The 17,118-nt window shown below is 34.5% G+C and overlaps 1 protein-coding gene across 1 annotated transcript in view; it reads left to right on the top strand.

Annotated features, from left to right (window-relative positions):
* Nucleotides 1-7,502: 7,502 nt before the first annotated feature.
* The window catches only part of LOC138328286 (guanylate cyclase soluble subunit alpha-2-like), a 55,863-nt gene continuing 46,247 nt past the window's right edge, over nt 7,503-17,118 (top strand). Inside the window, exon 1 of the mRNA XM_069275028.1 lies at nt 7,503-8,767. Coding sequence (XP_069131129.1) covers nt 8,396-8,767 — 372 coding nt within the window. The 5' untranslated portion in view covers nt 7,503-8,395. The remainder of the gene's footprint in view (nt 8,768-17,118) is intronic.

Genomic DNA, 17,118 nt, shown 5'->3' with positions numbered 1-17,118 from the left:
AACAAAAATATGAATGTACCGCTTTGAAGTTAATAAAGAGAACACTAATATGTGTATCTTCATACCGGAGAAAATCTACTCAAGTTATATCCTTATTATTAGATAATGATTACTAATCCGATGGATGTGAAAACATGGAGATTATATATAACCAATTAAACACATTAACAATGTAATGCAGTGTTTTAAGCAACGAAGTCTCTTTGTACAATACAAACAACAAAATCAATTGATTTTTCAGTCTGTAGTTTGAACTCTTTTTGTCGATTTCATATTTTACTGTTCTGCACTTGCTGAACTTTCAAGTTTTACTGATTATTGGTTCCGAGCAACGGACTACAAATAGAACATGAAATGAACATATACGAAATCCAGAACTTCCGCCTAGAGCTGCTTTTAAGGTTACAAAGTATGTCCAGTTCTTTGTAAGTTAAACAAACGTACATGTGTCTGACGTATGGTGGTTATAAATAGTTTTATTTAGACCTATGAACCTTCTTTAATCAAACTTTATACATACAATTTAATCAACATTAATGAAATCAAAAAGGTAATCGAGTACTATTGATAATTTACATTGAATAAAAGCACCAGGTGTAAATTGATCATATATTCCAAGCAGCGGTCCCACCCCCCAGTCAACATCGATAGACTTCATCATGCGTCTAGTTTTCAACTACCTCGGGCCAATATATATTTTATTACGGTTTGAACTATAAGATGAGATAGATATTGTGAAGAATATAGCTATGGTTCGTATCTCTCTTTTCTCTCTCACTATATTTATTGTATGGGTTTAATACCGGGTACCAGCACATCATGAATTGTGTTTAAATCACCCATAAATCCTTCGCGTTGGGACAGCGATAAACGTGACTCGAAATCCAATAACTTTGGGAAATATTGCTTTTAGATCTCAAGTGCTACTTTTCCCTCTCTACTATAAATTGAACCTGTGGTATATTTAAAAAGGCATTATTGAGACTCTGGTTTACATTAGCAGAGTTACGGAGCTCTTTGTTTACCTGTGTCATCAAGTTCCTAGTGTGTATATCGCTTGGTAAAGCATGCTCTCTTAATATACATATATAGTAGTCGACGTACTTAAACTAGCTCGACCCTCGTCTTCATATTAACGAGGTACTTGTAGCACGGTGACAAAGTAGACTCGTGCCCATTTCTATAGATAACATATACTTACATTGTAGAAGTATATTGGATATGTAAACGCCTCTCCATAGTCGCCAATTTACTTAGAGTCAGTATTGTAAATCTGGTGAAATAGACCCACAGAATTTCCATTGTCGGGGAAATTCCTTGTACAAATAATTGAAGGTTTACACATTCATATTCATACTTATACGCCCAATATAAATTCCTTTTAAATTTTTTGTCAAAAGCAATTTAAATACATAAAACTATTTTACACCTGTTGATAGCTAACCTTTAATCTTAGTTGTGCAACAATCGTAATAATTGAGTTCAATCAATCAGTGTTTATTAAGCTGACAGCAATAAATAATACTTGAAGAAAAATATTTTTTGGAACAATGAACCTGGCATGTTCTGTTAAGTTGACAAATGGTTTATGAAAGCCGGTAAAACGGTGCATGGCCAAGTTTTGTTTAAATTCCGAACTTCATAAACCCGAACCACAAATAATGAACGTTGTTGGAATGACAGTTTATTAAAGTTTAACACTGCAATATTTTATACTGCACCTGAATAATGCATGTTATGAATTAAGGTTAATTTGATGCAAACCCATTCTGCATATCTGACAAGATTCACCGATTCTGGAGCGATTGTTGACTTTAAAACAAAGATTGAAGATTAAGTAACACTTTACTACTCAACAGAGTGGATCGCAGTATGATGTGGTTTTGGAAGAGCATCAGACAAAATATACACGCTTACATATTAAGAGTCATTGTATATATTATGTATCACGAAGGCAGTACATTCTTTATTTGACATTAACAACTTTCATTATCAGATATTTGGCATTTCCTAACTTTTCGATAAGAAACAAGTAGTGGACAAGTCACTGGTATGTACAAGTTCACAGTGTTTTGGTCCCTCAGCGTCAACCATTTGATCCTAACAAGAGGAAATGGGTAAAGCAAAACGGATTCAGTGCGTACCTGTTGCCAACATCGCTAAAAAAGTAAACTAAATTTGGGATATTATCATTCCTATTCTTCCTAACTGACTTCGTTCTTCCTAACGTCTCCTTTGACACCGCCTCACTTTTGACTTTCTATTGAGAGCTCGCCCCTGCGAAGTAGGCTCTGGGTTCTGTCCCCTGGCCGAGACACACCAAAGTCTATAAAAGCGGTAGTTTCTGCTCCTCCTTAGCGTTCAGCAGTAAAGAGTTGAGACGACTGGTTTGCCGTCGTCAGTATAATATGACCGGATGGGATGTGCTGTTCCGCATCTATGTCGGCATGCTTCAGTGAGATTGCACCATAGCATGGCAAGAGTTCCAAAAACCCCGCTTTACAGATACCTATCATTCACACGCATCACATTTATACTTTTATGACGTTAAGCCTGATTTATCCACCAAACAAAATCAGTATTTTTTACGGATGTTGACAAATATAAAACATCTGTGTGTAACATCAATTGAGATTTCATGATAAGATTATTTCTTTCAAATATTTCAACCCCCACTGCATTTTCATGTGAATATTTGTTGTACAATGAAACGAGATAGGCGTGTACCTGAGCCAGCTGCGAAATTGTTTATTTTCAATCCTGATATTAGGTAACTAGATATGGCTTACTTCTAGGTAAATGTCATGGCAACAGTTTCGTAAATCATTATCGAACTTAAGATATCTACAATCAACGGAGCAAATTGTGATTATTACTATCCTACTGCTAACGGAAAAGATGAAAATGTCATTTTCAATGTATGTAATGCATGAATCTTAATGTAACAATTCAATCTAGAAACAATAGGAACTGATCTATTACAGATCTATTAGATAGTTATCATTCTAATCTAAATTTCATCAGAGAAAAAAAACTAGCGTTGTTGTAGTGCAGATTTGGAGTAGTACTGTTTTCTGTTTTCCTACAACGTATAATGCGCTTTTCAGTACATTTACCTTGTATTACATGACTAGATATCAGAAACATACTACAAGTATCAATCTATTCATAGCTTTCCTCAATTGTAAGATTGCATAAATACACATGGAAGTATTACCTGTGAGATGAATTACCATATACATTGGGGGTTTGTGGGGAAATTCTGGAGACAAGTAATTTCCATACACAAATACACATGTACAACTACCGCAGTCCGTCGTAAATTATTTTTAGATAATCGAAATTTAAGTAGTCGAGAGTTCTGCCTTCAAGTATCATATTGACATTGAATGTCGAAGCAGACTAAACAAGATTGTTTGTATAGGTAGCTCGTTCGGTAGAGGTCGGTAGTTTAATTAAACAAAATTCGAATGACATCATTATTGAGTGGTTTTTTTTATTTCACAATTTGCTCATTATATTTCTAATTAATATGTAACACAAATACAGCGGATGTCTTGGCATGTTTGACCGGATAGACTCCTGATTTCAGTTTCCATCACACTTTCAGATTTCAGTGAACTGAGGCATATATAATAGAAACAATTATGATTTTATAAAAATCATATCCCCTGGAATTTACAACCAGGTGTTGAAGAATCAGGATTATTTAGTTGTCAATTTTAATCAATTAAACAAAATGTTGATCTAGTTGTATTATGGGTATATATCTAGTTTGATAATTGCGAAATCCATCCAAAAGCCATGGTTGTCATCAATCAGTTCCGTGTTATTTAAAGCAGTAATTTGGTAGAATGGAATTACTGATATTGAAACTTTCATTTTGAAAGAGGTAGAACAAAAAGAGGAATATTGAGGGGTATGCCAATTCAATACGTCCTAAATTCTTTCAGGTTTTTTTTTCAACAATGTTTGCAAAGGGACTTAGTAACTGAAGGGAGCTAAACCACTTTTGGACTCTTTAATGGCCAAGTACTGATCGCAGGTCGATGATTTTTCTTCGAAAATTCCGACTTACATTCACCCTGTACACCTGGCACATCCTTAAATGGCCTCGATGTGAATATATCGTTAAACTTATACAACATATGTTTAATTCTGCCTTGAAAAATTATGCCTTTTGATACATTCTTTGCTCCCTACTGAATAATTCGTGATTAATTTAAAGGGTAGTTGATATTCTAGTGTTATTTTTCTCGAACTAGTGTTATCCTAGCGGTGGCCGAGTGGTTTAGATGCCTCGACATATTACCACAAGCTCTTCACCTCTGGGTCGCGAGTTCGAATCCTATGTGGGGCAGTTGCCGGGTATTGACCGCTGGCCGTTGCTTTTTCTCTGGGTACTCCGGCTTTCCTCCACCAACAAACCTGGCATGTCCTTACATGACACTGGCTGTTAATAGGGCAATAATCTAATAAAACCCATAAATATTTGGAAAACAAAAAATGATTTCATTATTATTCTCTGATATAATAATCTTTGAAATTACAATTTGTTTTATCAGCATTGTTTTGTTCTATGATCCAGTTTTTCTATGACATCTGCTCAAACAGACCATACAATGGAGACTTGGATATTATTTAATTAGCAAAACAATGTTGTGCCATTCGATTTTTAGTTATTCGCATTATCAAAGCGTATATTTTATATTGATAAGGCACAGAAGATACGACAAATATCCTATATATAGTCCAAAACGTTGGAAAGCTAATGTTCAAAGTAACAAAGAGACCTTTAAGTAACTTTATATTTACTATAATTATTTATTTCCATGATTAGATAAAACCCAATTCACCCAATTACATTAAATGGATACATCAAGGACTAAAGACACAAACTCATAAGCTCTTTATCTCATATATCTCAGATATAAACATACTCTGATTGATATATATCATGATCTCTACGCTGGTCTGTAAATTACTCTCTATTACGGCAACATCAGAAAAGATTAAGAAAAAGCGAAGAAATCATGATACGACTTTAATAAATTGAAAGCGAAATGAAAATCAACTTTTTAATGACATTTTTACGGTAGGATGTCGATCTAAGTAAAAAAAAAATGAAGTATGAGATATTCCTAGATTTTTTTTAAACAATGATGACTGTGTATATTTTTTCTAGAATGTGTCCTAGAAAAGTAAGTTTGCCATTCAGAACGTATATTAAGAATAAGAAATGAATATGCTAGGTTTTGTGGAGTCAGCGTAGAAGCGCACATTTTAACTTGAAAATATACCGATATTAGTTAAAAAAAATCAATCTAATATCTAATAAGAAATTAAAATCTATGAAATACTTTAACAATTTTTATTCTCAATATACCAATATTTTACTCTACGCCACTTACCCTATTGTACATTTATACTTAACATATTTATAGTCGACCTTGTATTGTTGATAACACAATATCACTCTCTCAGGAGAACCTTTATAAATAAGTTTACTGGTTTTATTTTACTGAATATCATATTATTAACACAGGCCATTAAGGAAATCATGTGAGGTATGTGTTACTTCTTGCTTGAGGTGATCATTTACGTGTGTCGTTTTGGAGACTGCGGTATGCTTGTGTTACAAAATCAAAACTCTTACCCATTAATAGCGCTATCCCACTGTACTCGTCCCCGTGAGGAAAACTCCGGGTTCTTTCCCCTGTCACAGACAAACCAGTCTGTAAAAGTGGTAGATTCTGCTCCCGTTTAGTGCATAATCGCATAAACGGAGTGGGACGACTGGTTTACCCAATGTCAGTATGATGTGACCGGTTGGTGTGTTCTGTTCGGTATACTTTGAAAGATACTTCAGTGAGACAACACTATAGAAATGTTACGAGTTCCACTATTAAAAAGAAACACACCACGAATATACCACAGCCTCCCAAAACATACAGACATTCACACACACAATGAAAGTTAATTTGAGTTATGTCTTGTGGAGGGTGCTTTCGATACTAGGTGAGTTTGAATTATCAGTAACGTGTAACCAGCATGGTCGTAACGTTGCCTTCATTTTTGTGTTAAAGATTTGTCTCCGTATTTAATATTATCTTAATTTTTTTTTTTAATTTTTGACATGAATGGTAGAAATGTGATGTTGTTGAAATATCGTGGGCCCCTTAGGACCTTAGATTTGCTTTGAACTTGGGAGTGCCAATTCGAAACCGTATATGCATGATTACACCGATGAAATTATATCTTACTTCCATGACAGGAGTGGTGTTAAATTGTCTCTGTTCTATCTTTTTTTATCATTTCATCTTTATATGCCCAGAGTATGTAACAATACTACAAATTTGATATACACAAAAAACTAGCATGATAAAGATGCCAGTGGTACTGTAACTTAAGTTAACTCGTTTATATGTCAAAACAATTTTAAAGTTGATCACACAAAACGGATACGTCTGTCAACATTTGTTTTATTTTCATTAAAAACACATTCACTTTGCAAATTAGTTTATGACTATGTTTCATTACAAGGGCGTTTTAAAAATGAATTATTGTACAGTCTTGATAATGGTGTCTTATGATACGTCAATTATATTTGAGGAAAAAAACATATTTATGATTGTCTTATGGTAAAGAATATGAATACATGAAAAGTCGTATCATACTATTTTATTTCAGGAATGGACAAAACACGGATTAGGGAAACATCGTAATGAAGATACGGACGTCACATTGAACGGTGGACAAACAGGAAAAACTTGTATGTCATTTATTGCATGGAAACTAACCAATACATTTTTTTCTTATCATTTATTTAAGATAAAGTACCATTGATAATATTTCGTGTCTGAATTCAGTAATTCCTTTAATTTTACATAATGTCTAGTTCTGAAACCATATATCAGTCTTAAGCCACACTTTCTTAACTTGTAGACGTAAATACTTCAACAAATTATTTCCATTTGATTTTCTTGGTAAAACGATTGGATAATACACATATATTGTCTCGATTTTAGTGTTATATAACATTTATATAAGATATCGTCTTTATCAAAAATGACCTATAATTATTCATAAGTAAAGTTACATTGAATGTAATATCACGTCAATACAATATTACATCTTGTCAGAACATTTACAGTGTATTTATAGTACATTCCTTTTGTAAAATTACAATCTATAGTAGTTACATTTCGTTAGATAAGTTTGAATGACAATGCACATATAATTTTATTACATCTCGAAAACAGTTAGGTACATCGACCTTCAAGACTGTCCTAGTTATATAACATATTTTTCATAACAGTTATAAAACTGTTCTAGGCATATCTATAGGCGTAACTCAATAAAATAAGAATATCAAAGATCTGAAATGGAGATGATAGAATTATGCTAATACACCTGGACACGCCAGTACAGACAAAATCGTAAAGAAATCGATAAGGAAATCAAAGGCAGAAATTAGCAGCCATCACATCCTCGTTTGATCCCTTTGATGTAGAGCGCAACCTTTTTCAATCACAAACCGGCTGAAGTTATTGCTGGGCCGGACAGAAGAAATCTCAACAGAGAGATTCAATATTACTTTAGCTTCGTCCGCTGTACTCGATCAGTGTTTACATTAGCTATATAGCAATGTTGCTGTCTTTCATCGCCCGCTTTTAAACAAGCTGAATATACAGTGCCCTTGCTGTGGTAGAACCAGCCCGATCTCTCTGTGTAAGAACCGTTCGCACGTGTACTGTTCATGTTTATGTCTGGGGAGGATCGACGTTGTGTCGGTCGTAGAACCCACCACATATAATACGATATACAACGCGGATTTACATATAGTTAGTGGAAGTGATATGTCTACGCGAACGAGAACGTAAAGTTTATATAAATACAGCGAAGGAGGGTGTAGGCCCACCCTGACTGTGAGATAAGACACAAGGTATATATGTTACACATGTAAAACTAATCAGCAGGTGAGACGGGATTCAGGTGAGATTTTCTAGGTGTAAACAGTGAAAGCGGAACACAATGGTGCTATACACACGCACAGTGTAAATAGGACACACAATGGTACTTTACACACGCTCTATAAACGATGGGAGTTTTTGTGTCACATCTATAAGCGAACCAAGGATTTAATAGCACTGCTGTTGGGATATCTACCGGTTAACAATTTGAGAAGTCAATAAGGTACATTGGGTTTTTTATGTTTATCTGGAAAACAGTTTAAATCAATGAAAACATCGTTAGGAATTCGATCTCACATTACAATATTATATACCTGTGCATCTGTGTTGACCTTAAGATTGCGTATCGGTATTTTTATGACAAGTGCGGGTTTACCTTAATTTACATATTTTTGTATTGATGTGACACTACCAGTGGCAAGATGAGCGGCTGCCCATTCAGAAACGCTATAGAAAACGCCAAAGTGGCACAACAGTCTAAAAACAATAACAATAACATCGAACCGTCTTCTTTACCTAATGGGAGCACAAATGGCCCTTCAGACACTTTCAAAACTACCACTGCCAGCACCCAAACTGGACAGCGCAAACCTGAACAGGCTGTGTCCGACAACTACCTCGTGCCAGGAAAGGGGACAGTATCAAATGCGTCCCTTGGGAGTGAATTGTCCAGTTCCAGTAGGAAAACTAGTAACATGTCAACTTGCTCAATGGGATCTGACGAGACTGACGGAGTAAAGAAATTGGATCTTCTTGGCTTGATTGAGTCAGTAGGGACTCTACTGCTACCCTCGGTAAGTTCCGTTTTTGATTTTACAATTTTGACATTTCCGGTTTGAACCGGAAATGCGTACCATTGTGATTTCTTATTTACATCCCGGTTCAAACATCCAAGCTACAACATTACGCCATGACATTAATAAAACATAGGATAAGCGGATTATGTATCGCATGGATGGCAAGCCTGGTATTGTTCACATTATACAATGGTCTTTTATATACGATGTACAATCATACTGATTTGTTATGCAATATTGATGATCAATCGGAGGAAGTGTTTCAGTACAAAATATCAATTTCACAATACGTATATTCAACATATACTTCGATTTCCGTCAATAACGAAAGGATGCTGTATGTATGGTGTACATTGATGTCAAAATCAGTCTTTCAAATGAACACGCCATTTAGATATACTTTCAAAGAGGTAACCATGACAACTGTAGGTCACCAACATAACAAACCACTGTTAACACAAATATCCGCACCAGTAAATTGGAGTGCTCATCATACCACAAAGTGTTATTATTGACCGAAAAGGGTAAACTTGAACTGACCACTACAGCCGAAACGTACAGCGAAATACCCTACTACAACTTCAAGAATCAGTACATCTATAGCAGTACAGCACAAAACATGCACACTGCTACCCATACCGTTGTAACTATTGCTCCATACGATTATATATTAAGAGAAATATTTCAAACACGATAACATATTAATAGTTTGTTCTCAAACATATGCAGGATATGAACGAGAACATGACAATTCGTTAACACATAAAGCTAAACTGAACACCATTATGAGTATATGACCTTGATGCCCTGAAACCCGATGATGACCACACTAACGATACCTATTGTAATATAGCCCCTACCGCGAATCTCCACCTACAGTATCGCTATAAACACGATAATCCATTAATCGCACTTAAAGTCCATGAATCTTGCTACCACTAATCACTATCAACGGAACTATAGCATCAGTCACAATATGAATTAGATCACTGTGAACGAATATATATGCAACAGTATGACAATGACTAATACCTTGGAATATCACTGTCTCGGCTTCTCCCAGGGTGACAGTGATATCTTTTAGGTGACAATAGGTACTGTCACCCTCTAATGTTAATGTAATAAGACATCCATGACAGTATTGTTCCAATGCAATTTCCTGAACATATGAAAAAATGACGTTCATAGCACCATAGCCCACAACCTGAAAGCTTTCGTAGTATCATGATATGCACTTAAACTATGAATATTCAAACGTCAAAAATATGTTATTAAATTCATAACACTTGTCAGAGTAAGGTTTTTCTTAAGCATCTATGACCTAATGAAGGAGATCATACATCTATGACCTAATTAAGGAGATCATACATCTATGACCTAATTAAGGAAATCACACATCTATGACCTAATTAAGGAGATCCTACATCCATGTCCTAATTTACGCTTTCTGCAATACTATACTCCATAACTAGACATACCACTGCGTCATGAAAAATATCAACAACCAAATTTACGAAGCTTGTTTGTCATTGGTAATGTGATATTGTTCATAGTAGTAATAATAGCATATTCATATTGGCTCATTAACCTTACTTCAATCATCATCATCATATAAAAGACATGTCTATACTACGATGAGATGTAACAAAAAGCTTAATTCCTTCCACGGTATGTAATTTTATAGAAAATGTAGAAACCCCATGGAATCGGATCTTGGAACAAATTATTAAAGATTTTCTTCAGACAATAACCTGTGAAGAATATGTCATTGTTTTGTATTTTCACCAACAGACATTTTTTTCTGAATTCAAATTTGACAATTGAATGTTCTTTGACCATATTACGATAACTATGGCCCTTGCTTATGATAGTATATTCTAAACATGCTATCCCAATCAAAATTTGTCAATGGATTGCGTCCCCTACCACGCCAGTTCCTTAGAAATTAACTCATTCACCCTTGAAAATCCATAATGGACTGGTCTAGCCTTTGATTCAGAAGAGTCTAAATGTATATTTAGTTGAGGTCTGGAACGTAGGCTTAATTCTTGGTTCGTTTACACTGCCTAACAAATCTAACTTAATTTGTTTTAGTAATCAATAAAATTCCACTGCTAATCATCTAACCGCATCAACTAAGTAACAATTTCTTGATAGACTAGTTTACAGATTTAAAACAATTTTTAAAGAAAATAGCATTTGAGTTTGGGACCAAATCCGATTAATAAGCATGTGTTTCAATTTTGGGACATAACATAGACCAGACCTTGACTTACAAATTACGTATTGTAATATCTCAAACCCTCGATCAATACAGGAGTGCCCGTGGCGACACACCGATGTGTTGACACTTGTTTATGAATGAAACGTATACAATGTAATTTTGATAGTGACTGATGATGTTTAAATATCCATATTGTGATCGTATTAGGTAATGTCATTTCCCAATAATCCCCTTCTCCATACTAAAAGCACCTATAAACAGGATGGTGGCTTTTTTATCGTGTGGATAACGTACTACAATGATAAATTGTGTATAACGACCACTCGTGCATACCGACCATTTGTATATACCGACCACTTATATATACCAATCACTTGTTATACCGACCACTTGAATATATCGACCATTTGTATATATATATATATATATATCAATCACCTGTATATACCGACCAACGGTTATACCGACAACTTGTATTTACCGACCACCTGTTATACTGTCCTCTTGTGTATACCGACCATGTGTATATACCAATCACCTGTGTATACCGATTGCATGTTTATGCCGACCACTTGTGTATACCGACCACTTGTCTATCAAAATCGTGTCGATTCCTTGCAGAGATATTATAGAATCAACATTGTATATAAAAATGGAAATAGAAATAAAGAAAAAAGACAGATAGCTTTTATCATAAGTCTTCTTTATGCATATGTCAAATTGTGAAATGGACCGTCTATGACCTTAATAAAATAGTCGTAATAAACAGATGGTTGCTAATGCAGGTTTTACTGTACCTGTCCATAACGACTTCACCAGTTTTAAGTTTTAAGAGTAGTTTTGCATTTACCCTTTGATCAATAAGTCTAGTCATGTTATACTAAATCTATATCACTTTGTGACTTTGACCGATTTATTTTCTACGCATAGCTTCACTTTCACAGCTGCAGCAGGTTTTAGATAAAGTAATAATATACTTATTAAGGGCATCTACTTTTAACTTTTAATTTCCCAAACACCATGTTCAAAGATTCTGCAATCCTTGGGCTGTTCTTAATAGAAGTCTAACATTTTCCTGATAAAATCTGCTCTCCATTTATTTTTGGCGAGATTCTAAGATAAGGCGCGAATCGCTTGTATTTGTAAAGATAAACACGTGCAAACGCAGTGTATATCTTCGCAAAGCGTAACGTTATAGACTAATGTCATGAAAAAATTTATGTAACCATGATTATCACACACATCCATGGGGCCATGCCCATCACTTTATCTCCCATCACGTGACCTCACCCATCCCTTTCAAGGTCATTTTCGGCCCGGAGTAAAACTTTGACCTTCCTGACCTTTCGATAGTCTTCCTTTAGTTCCACGTACTCTGGACACATGTTTAGATCAACCTGATGTCATGTGATCCAAAACACACTTCCGAGGAATTTTCAATGACAGATGTCTATGACAATTTTTCAATGAAAACGCAGATCATTTATCAGAAAGATAAAGCTTGCAATACTTCCTAGTATTTTTTTCGTTTTTATATAATTAAATTTTTCAATCATTTTGGCGCTTGGCTTTCCTGTTCTCTTAGTTCGTTTTAGTAAAACACCACATCAAAACGACTAATGTAATCACGTTATATTGCAAAAGCATTTAAAAATTATTCATCCTAATTTCATATCAAACACAATTCTTGAAGTCAGTCAATACCATTATTACGAATATTATCGATTTTTATAGAATAAAAAAATAAAATCAAAAGGCCATCCTTACATTTATCTATGAACAATTAACACATTCACTCTGAGCTATGGTGGTTCTTTTTTCTCAATCGGTTTCCCTTGAGACAAATGACATGCTTTACTGGCCTAACAAATCCGCAATAGTAAATAGTGCAAAACAAATACAAAAAAAGAAAAGAAAAAAAAGAAATACCAAAACAATTACATTTATCCATGATATATTAACAAATTCACTCTGCACTTTGGTGGTCTTATTTTGTCAATTGAATCCCCTTAAGAATAATGACAATAATGACTTTACTTGCCAAACACATCAGCCATCGTAAAAAGCACAAAATAAAGAAATAAAACAACAACACCATTACATTTATCTATGAACTATTACAAAATTCACTCTGAGCTTTGGTGGTCCTATTTCGTCAATCAGTCCCCCTTGAGACTATTGACACGCTTTACTGGCCGAACACATCCGCCATCGTAAATAGTGCAATATAAATCCATGTTCACACCCCGTTATCAGACGGTGTGTATCAATGCGACTCTTTCCTTCCGACCACACGGCTCTGACCACACTTTATACAACGTATAAATGAAAAGTTTGCGTGCCATCACAATAGCCGGCGTAAAGTGATAGCAGGATAATATATTTGGTCACCAACGGTTTCTACTCATGACGAGATGGAATGTCTGTCGTCACTGGCTCTCTGTGTCGGTACATAAGAGAGCAAATCCAACAGTGATGTTAGGCCATTGCATTATATGGCGACTTTTATTGTAATTGAGGAAATATTAACACACAAAAAACGAATGCTGTTTTAGGTTATATTTTATGAACTTTTTTATCGCATTTGGTGGGATAGTGGTCTATTTATAGCATAACACTCATACTAGCTGATATATTTCAGAATTCGTTTTGTTTCTGAAATAAAGTTTATGCTTCTATATTTAGAGCAACCGTTTCTCCACTAGTGACATATTTTATTTTTTAAGATGTTTTTCAAGTAACCTGTCAATAGATTATTCACACCTTTTATCAATAATGGTTAAGGATTTTTTCAGTAGTTAAATATCCGAGTGTATCTTGGCTTCTTGATTTTACACAGATAATGGAAATAAGTCATAAAATACCAATAACAGCTACTTGCTATCAGATTCGTCGTTCATATGACATACTCCTTCACGAACCATTCAGATGAACCGATATCATTCTACAACCAACATACAAAAATGTAACAGATCTCGCAAGTGTGAACCACTTTAATTTCATCTTTTCCCCTGCTATTTTTAGCATATTCGTGAATATTGAAATTCGCAATCCTCTTACTCACTAACTGACAACCATGAATTCCTAATACGTTTTATAAAATATTTGCGAAACATTTTAATTTGCGTTAAATATCTTACAAAAAAATACGCCAAAAATACAACTCGCGAAAAAATCTAGTGGTTTGCATTATACAGAATATCTACACCTCTACGTGGTTCTTGACGTTCAAGTGCAATTTTGTCTTCTTCATCAGCATTGATATCTTCGTTATTTCTTAAGGCACTCGACATTCGATGGCACTGGCGATAAAATAAGTGTTTTTAACATTAACACCCGACGGGAGAGTGTTTAAAAGATATGACGTTTTATAACTGTAATTTAGGTTATTTTGGTATGTAACATCATCTACTTGATGTTTTTTAAGTATGGGACACAGTTCGTAATGTAACGATATATACGCCATTTTTATCATGTACGAGTGAATAGATACACAGAAAACATCTGTCAATTCAGAAACATGGGATAATAACGAGAATGAATATTAGAGATTCTACAGAGCGTGTAACTCCCTCATAAATCAGTGTTTAAACATTCATCTGCTCCTCCGTGGGGAAACCTAGTAAATGTCATAATCATATAACCAGAGTAAAGCAAATCTAGTGAATTTTAGTTTCAAAAAGCATAAAATTCTCCAACAGAAATATGTATGCTAATGTCCGTCACATTAGCAAGATTGATGTATTTTATGCCTTAAAACGTCACATTAAAAAGTTATGTAGTAAATTTATCTTTTCAATTCTTCATAACGCTCATTGATTTGGATAAATGTTTTTCAGTTTGATAAATGTTTCTTTGTTCAAACGAACAATGTAATTAAAACCGTACTGCAAGCGAAATATAAATGCAGTGTATTCTTCTTCCGGTGGTGACTGGTGAGACTTGATTGCATATGCATTTTTTGACTAATTAAGAAAGATTCATCAAGTGATTCAGCTGTGTTTGCATCTGCCCAAATTCGATTTCATTAAAAAGCTTAGTAATGCATCTTTAATACCACAAATCCTTCTTCAACGGCTGCGTCTGTTGACAGATAAAAATGTTCACATTCTGACAATCAGTGTTTATTTTCAGTATCGAAGAAGAGCGCAACCAAGGGAAGTTACTCTGATAAATCAGATTGAGAGTTTCATTACGTACGTAAATCGAATCATGAAGATTTTACTGATTAGGATAGGTGTCCTAAATAGATATTAGAAACCAATATTTCATGTCATTTTCCAAATGATCGTCTGCATGATGATGTTTATTGAGTTTTACAGTACCTGATTCTCCCAAAGTACACCTTTCAAAAGGATAGTGTTATATGATTTGAAACACATTCGAGGGTCCTCGTAGGGATTAACATTCATTCATTATTCATATTTGAACTTATTAAGTTTTGACTAAACTTTTATTATACGGTTGTTGTTGTGTTATTCCAGTGTTCGCCTTGTTTATTTTCTTGCAACATTAATTATGATCGTTAGTAATATTTCCAAACTGTAGTCATGCATTTTCCTGATGGGATTTTAACATTTGTCTATTATTCATATTTGACCTTATTCTGCCTTTTTCGTATTTCTGTTGCTGTTGATTTCTGAGGTTCTTCTAAGTTTTGTTTTTGGTTTCTTACAACATCAACTGTAATTGTTAATCTGACCTCAAAACTACAGTCATGTTCAAACATCAGAGCGAAGATAAGTCATTGTAGCTTGTGTACGTGATGTCTAGCTACAACTGGTGACTTTCTTTAAACAAATGACACAAAACAACGTATTTTAAAGTCAAATAAAATGTTCAATTTTAAAGGTTAATACCCTGGTACTGCACGAACAAGATTCTTTTATTGCAAACTAACTTCTCACTAATTTCTAGATTCACCTCACGGAATTGTATGATTAACCTGAATGAGGTTAATATTGTTAAACGTGTATTGCAAACACTAAGTACTTTCGCGACATTATGACATCGGTGTTTACTCGGAGCCAAGTCCCCGGATAGCGTTTTCGAGTGTTCGCTCTACAAGGTAATAACTTAGGATAGACTTCCAAATATTGATATTGAAAATTAAACCCTTATATACACTCATATTCAGTGTGGGGGATAGGGGCTAAACTCCTTGGGGGTGTATTTGTACATTAATGATAGGGAGTCGATGAAGAACGCACGTGACAGAAGTCACTAGGGTCTTCTCCGAGGTTCTAACAGAGGTCACCACAGAGGTCACAACTCTTAAGCGATTCACCCATATCTTGTCAAATCACGGTAAACACTTACGATTGGAATAAATTAGCAGCCTTTCTGTGTTTGCAAAAACCTTGAAATTTTGCAGTAGGAGCACATTTGAGGACTTCATCATTTCGAAATTAGCACGTTCACTCTGACAAGAAAAGGAATATATTATATTCGACTTCTTAAGGAATCGTAATGGTGTATGCATAATGTAAAAAATAAAACCTCAAAATGAATTTAAATATACAAAAAAAATCACTTCATGGAAAAGGAATAAAAATGTCGTATGACTTCAGAATAAAAGCAAATATCAACAACGTCGGTACTTCAAAATCCATAAGTTGCGTAACGTCATATACACCATTCCAATATCTTAACTGAAATGAATTGGCTTGCGTGACAATGAAAAATCATGTGAATAATTCATAGGCTTCGAGTGGGCTGTAAAGATAAAAATGCTGACAGACTAAACATTAAAGTAGTCAGTTAAAGATAGAAAGTTACTGATAAGTCATACTAGATTTATTTCAGAAAGAACATAATGAACCCTCAGAGGAAAACAATATTGCAATTTTAGGACTTCTTAACGTTTCTTTATCAAATGTTGTGTATTTTACAAACATATATGAGATTTCTGTGCGTCTGGTGCGTCAATGCATTGAACGAAAAATGCATTTAAAGCAATATTTTGAAAAACCTCCTCTTAAAAGAATAGTAAGATAAATTCAATATGACATTTAAAGCTGACAGTGGAAAACCGTATATGGTTTTTAGTCTGAAGTATATTTTAAAGACATATTGTTTATGTGGCTCAACTGTGGTTCAATCACGTCACTGTAAGGTCCATTGG

This window comes from Argopecten irradians, chromosome 7 (genome assembly GCF_041381155.1).
Source record: "Argopecten irradians isolate NY chromosome 7, Ai_NY, whole genome shotgun sequence".
Lineage (NCBI taxonomy): Eukaryota > Metazoa > Mollusca > Bivalvia > Pectinida > Pectinidae > Argopecten > Argopecten irradians.
The sequence above is the reverse complement of the archived record's forward strand: the minus strand, read 5'-3'. Positions and strand labels throughout refer to the sequence as shown.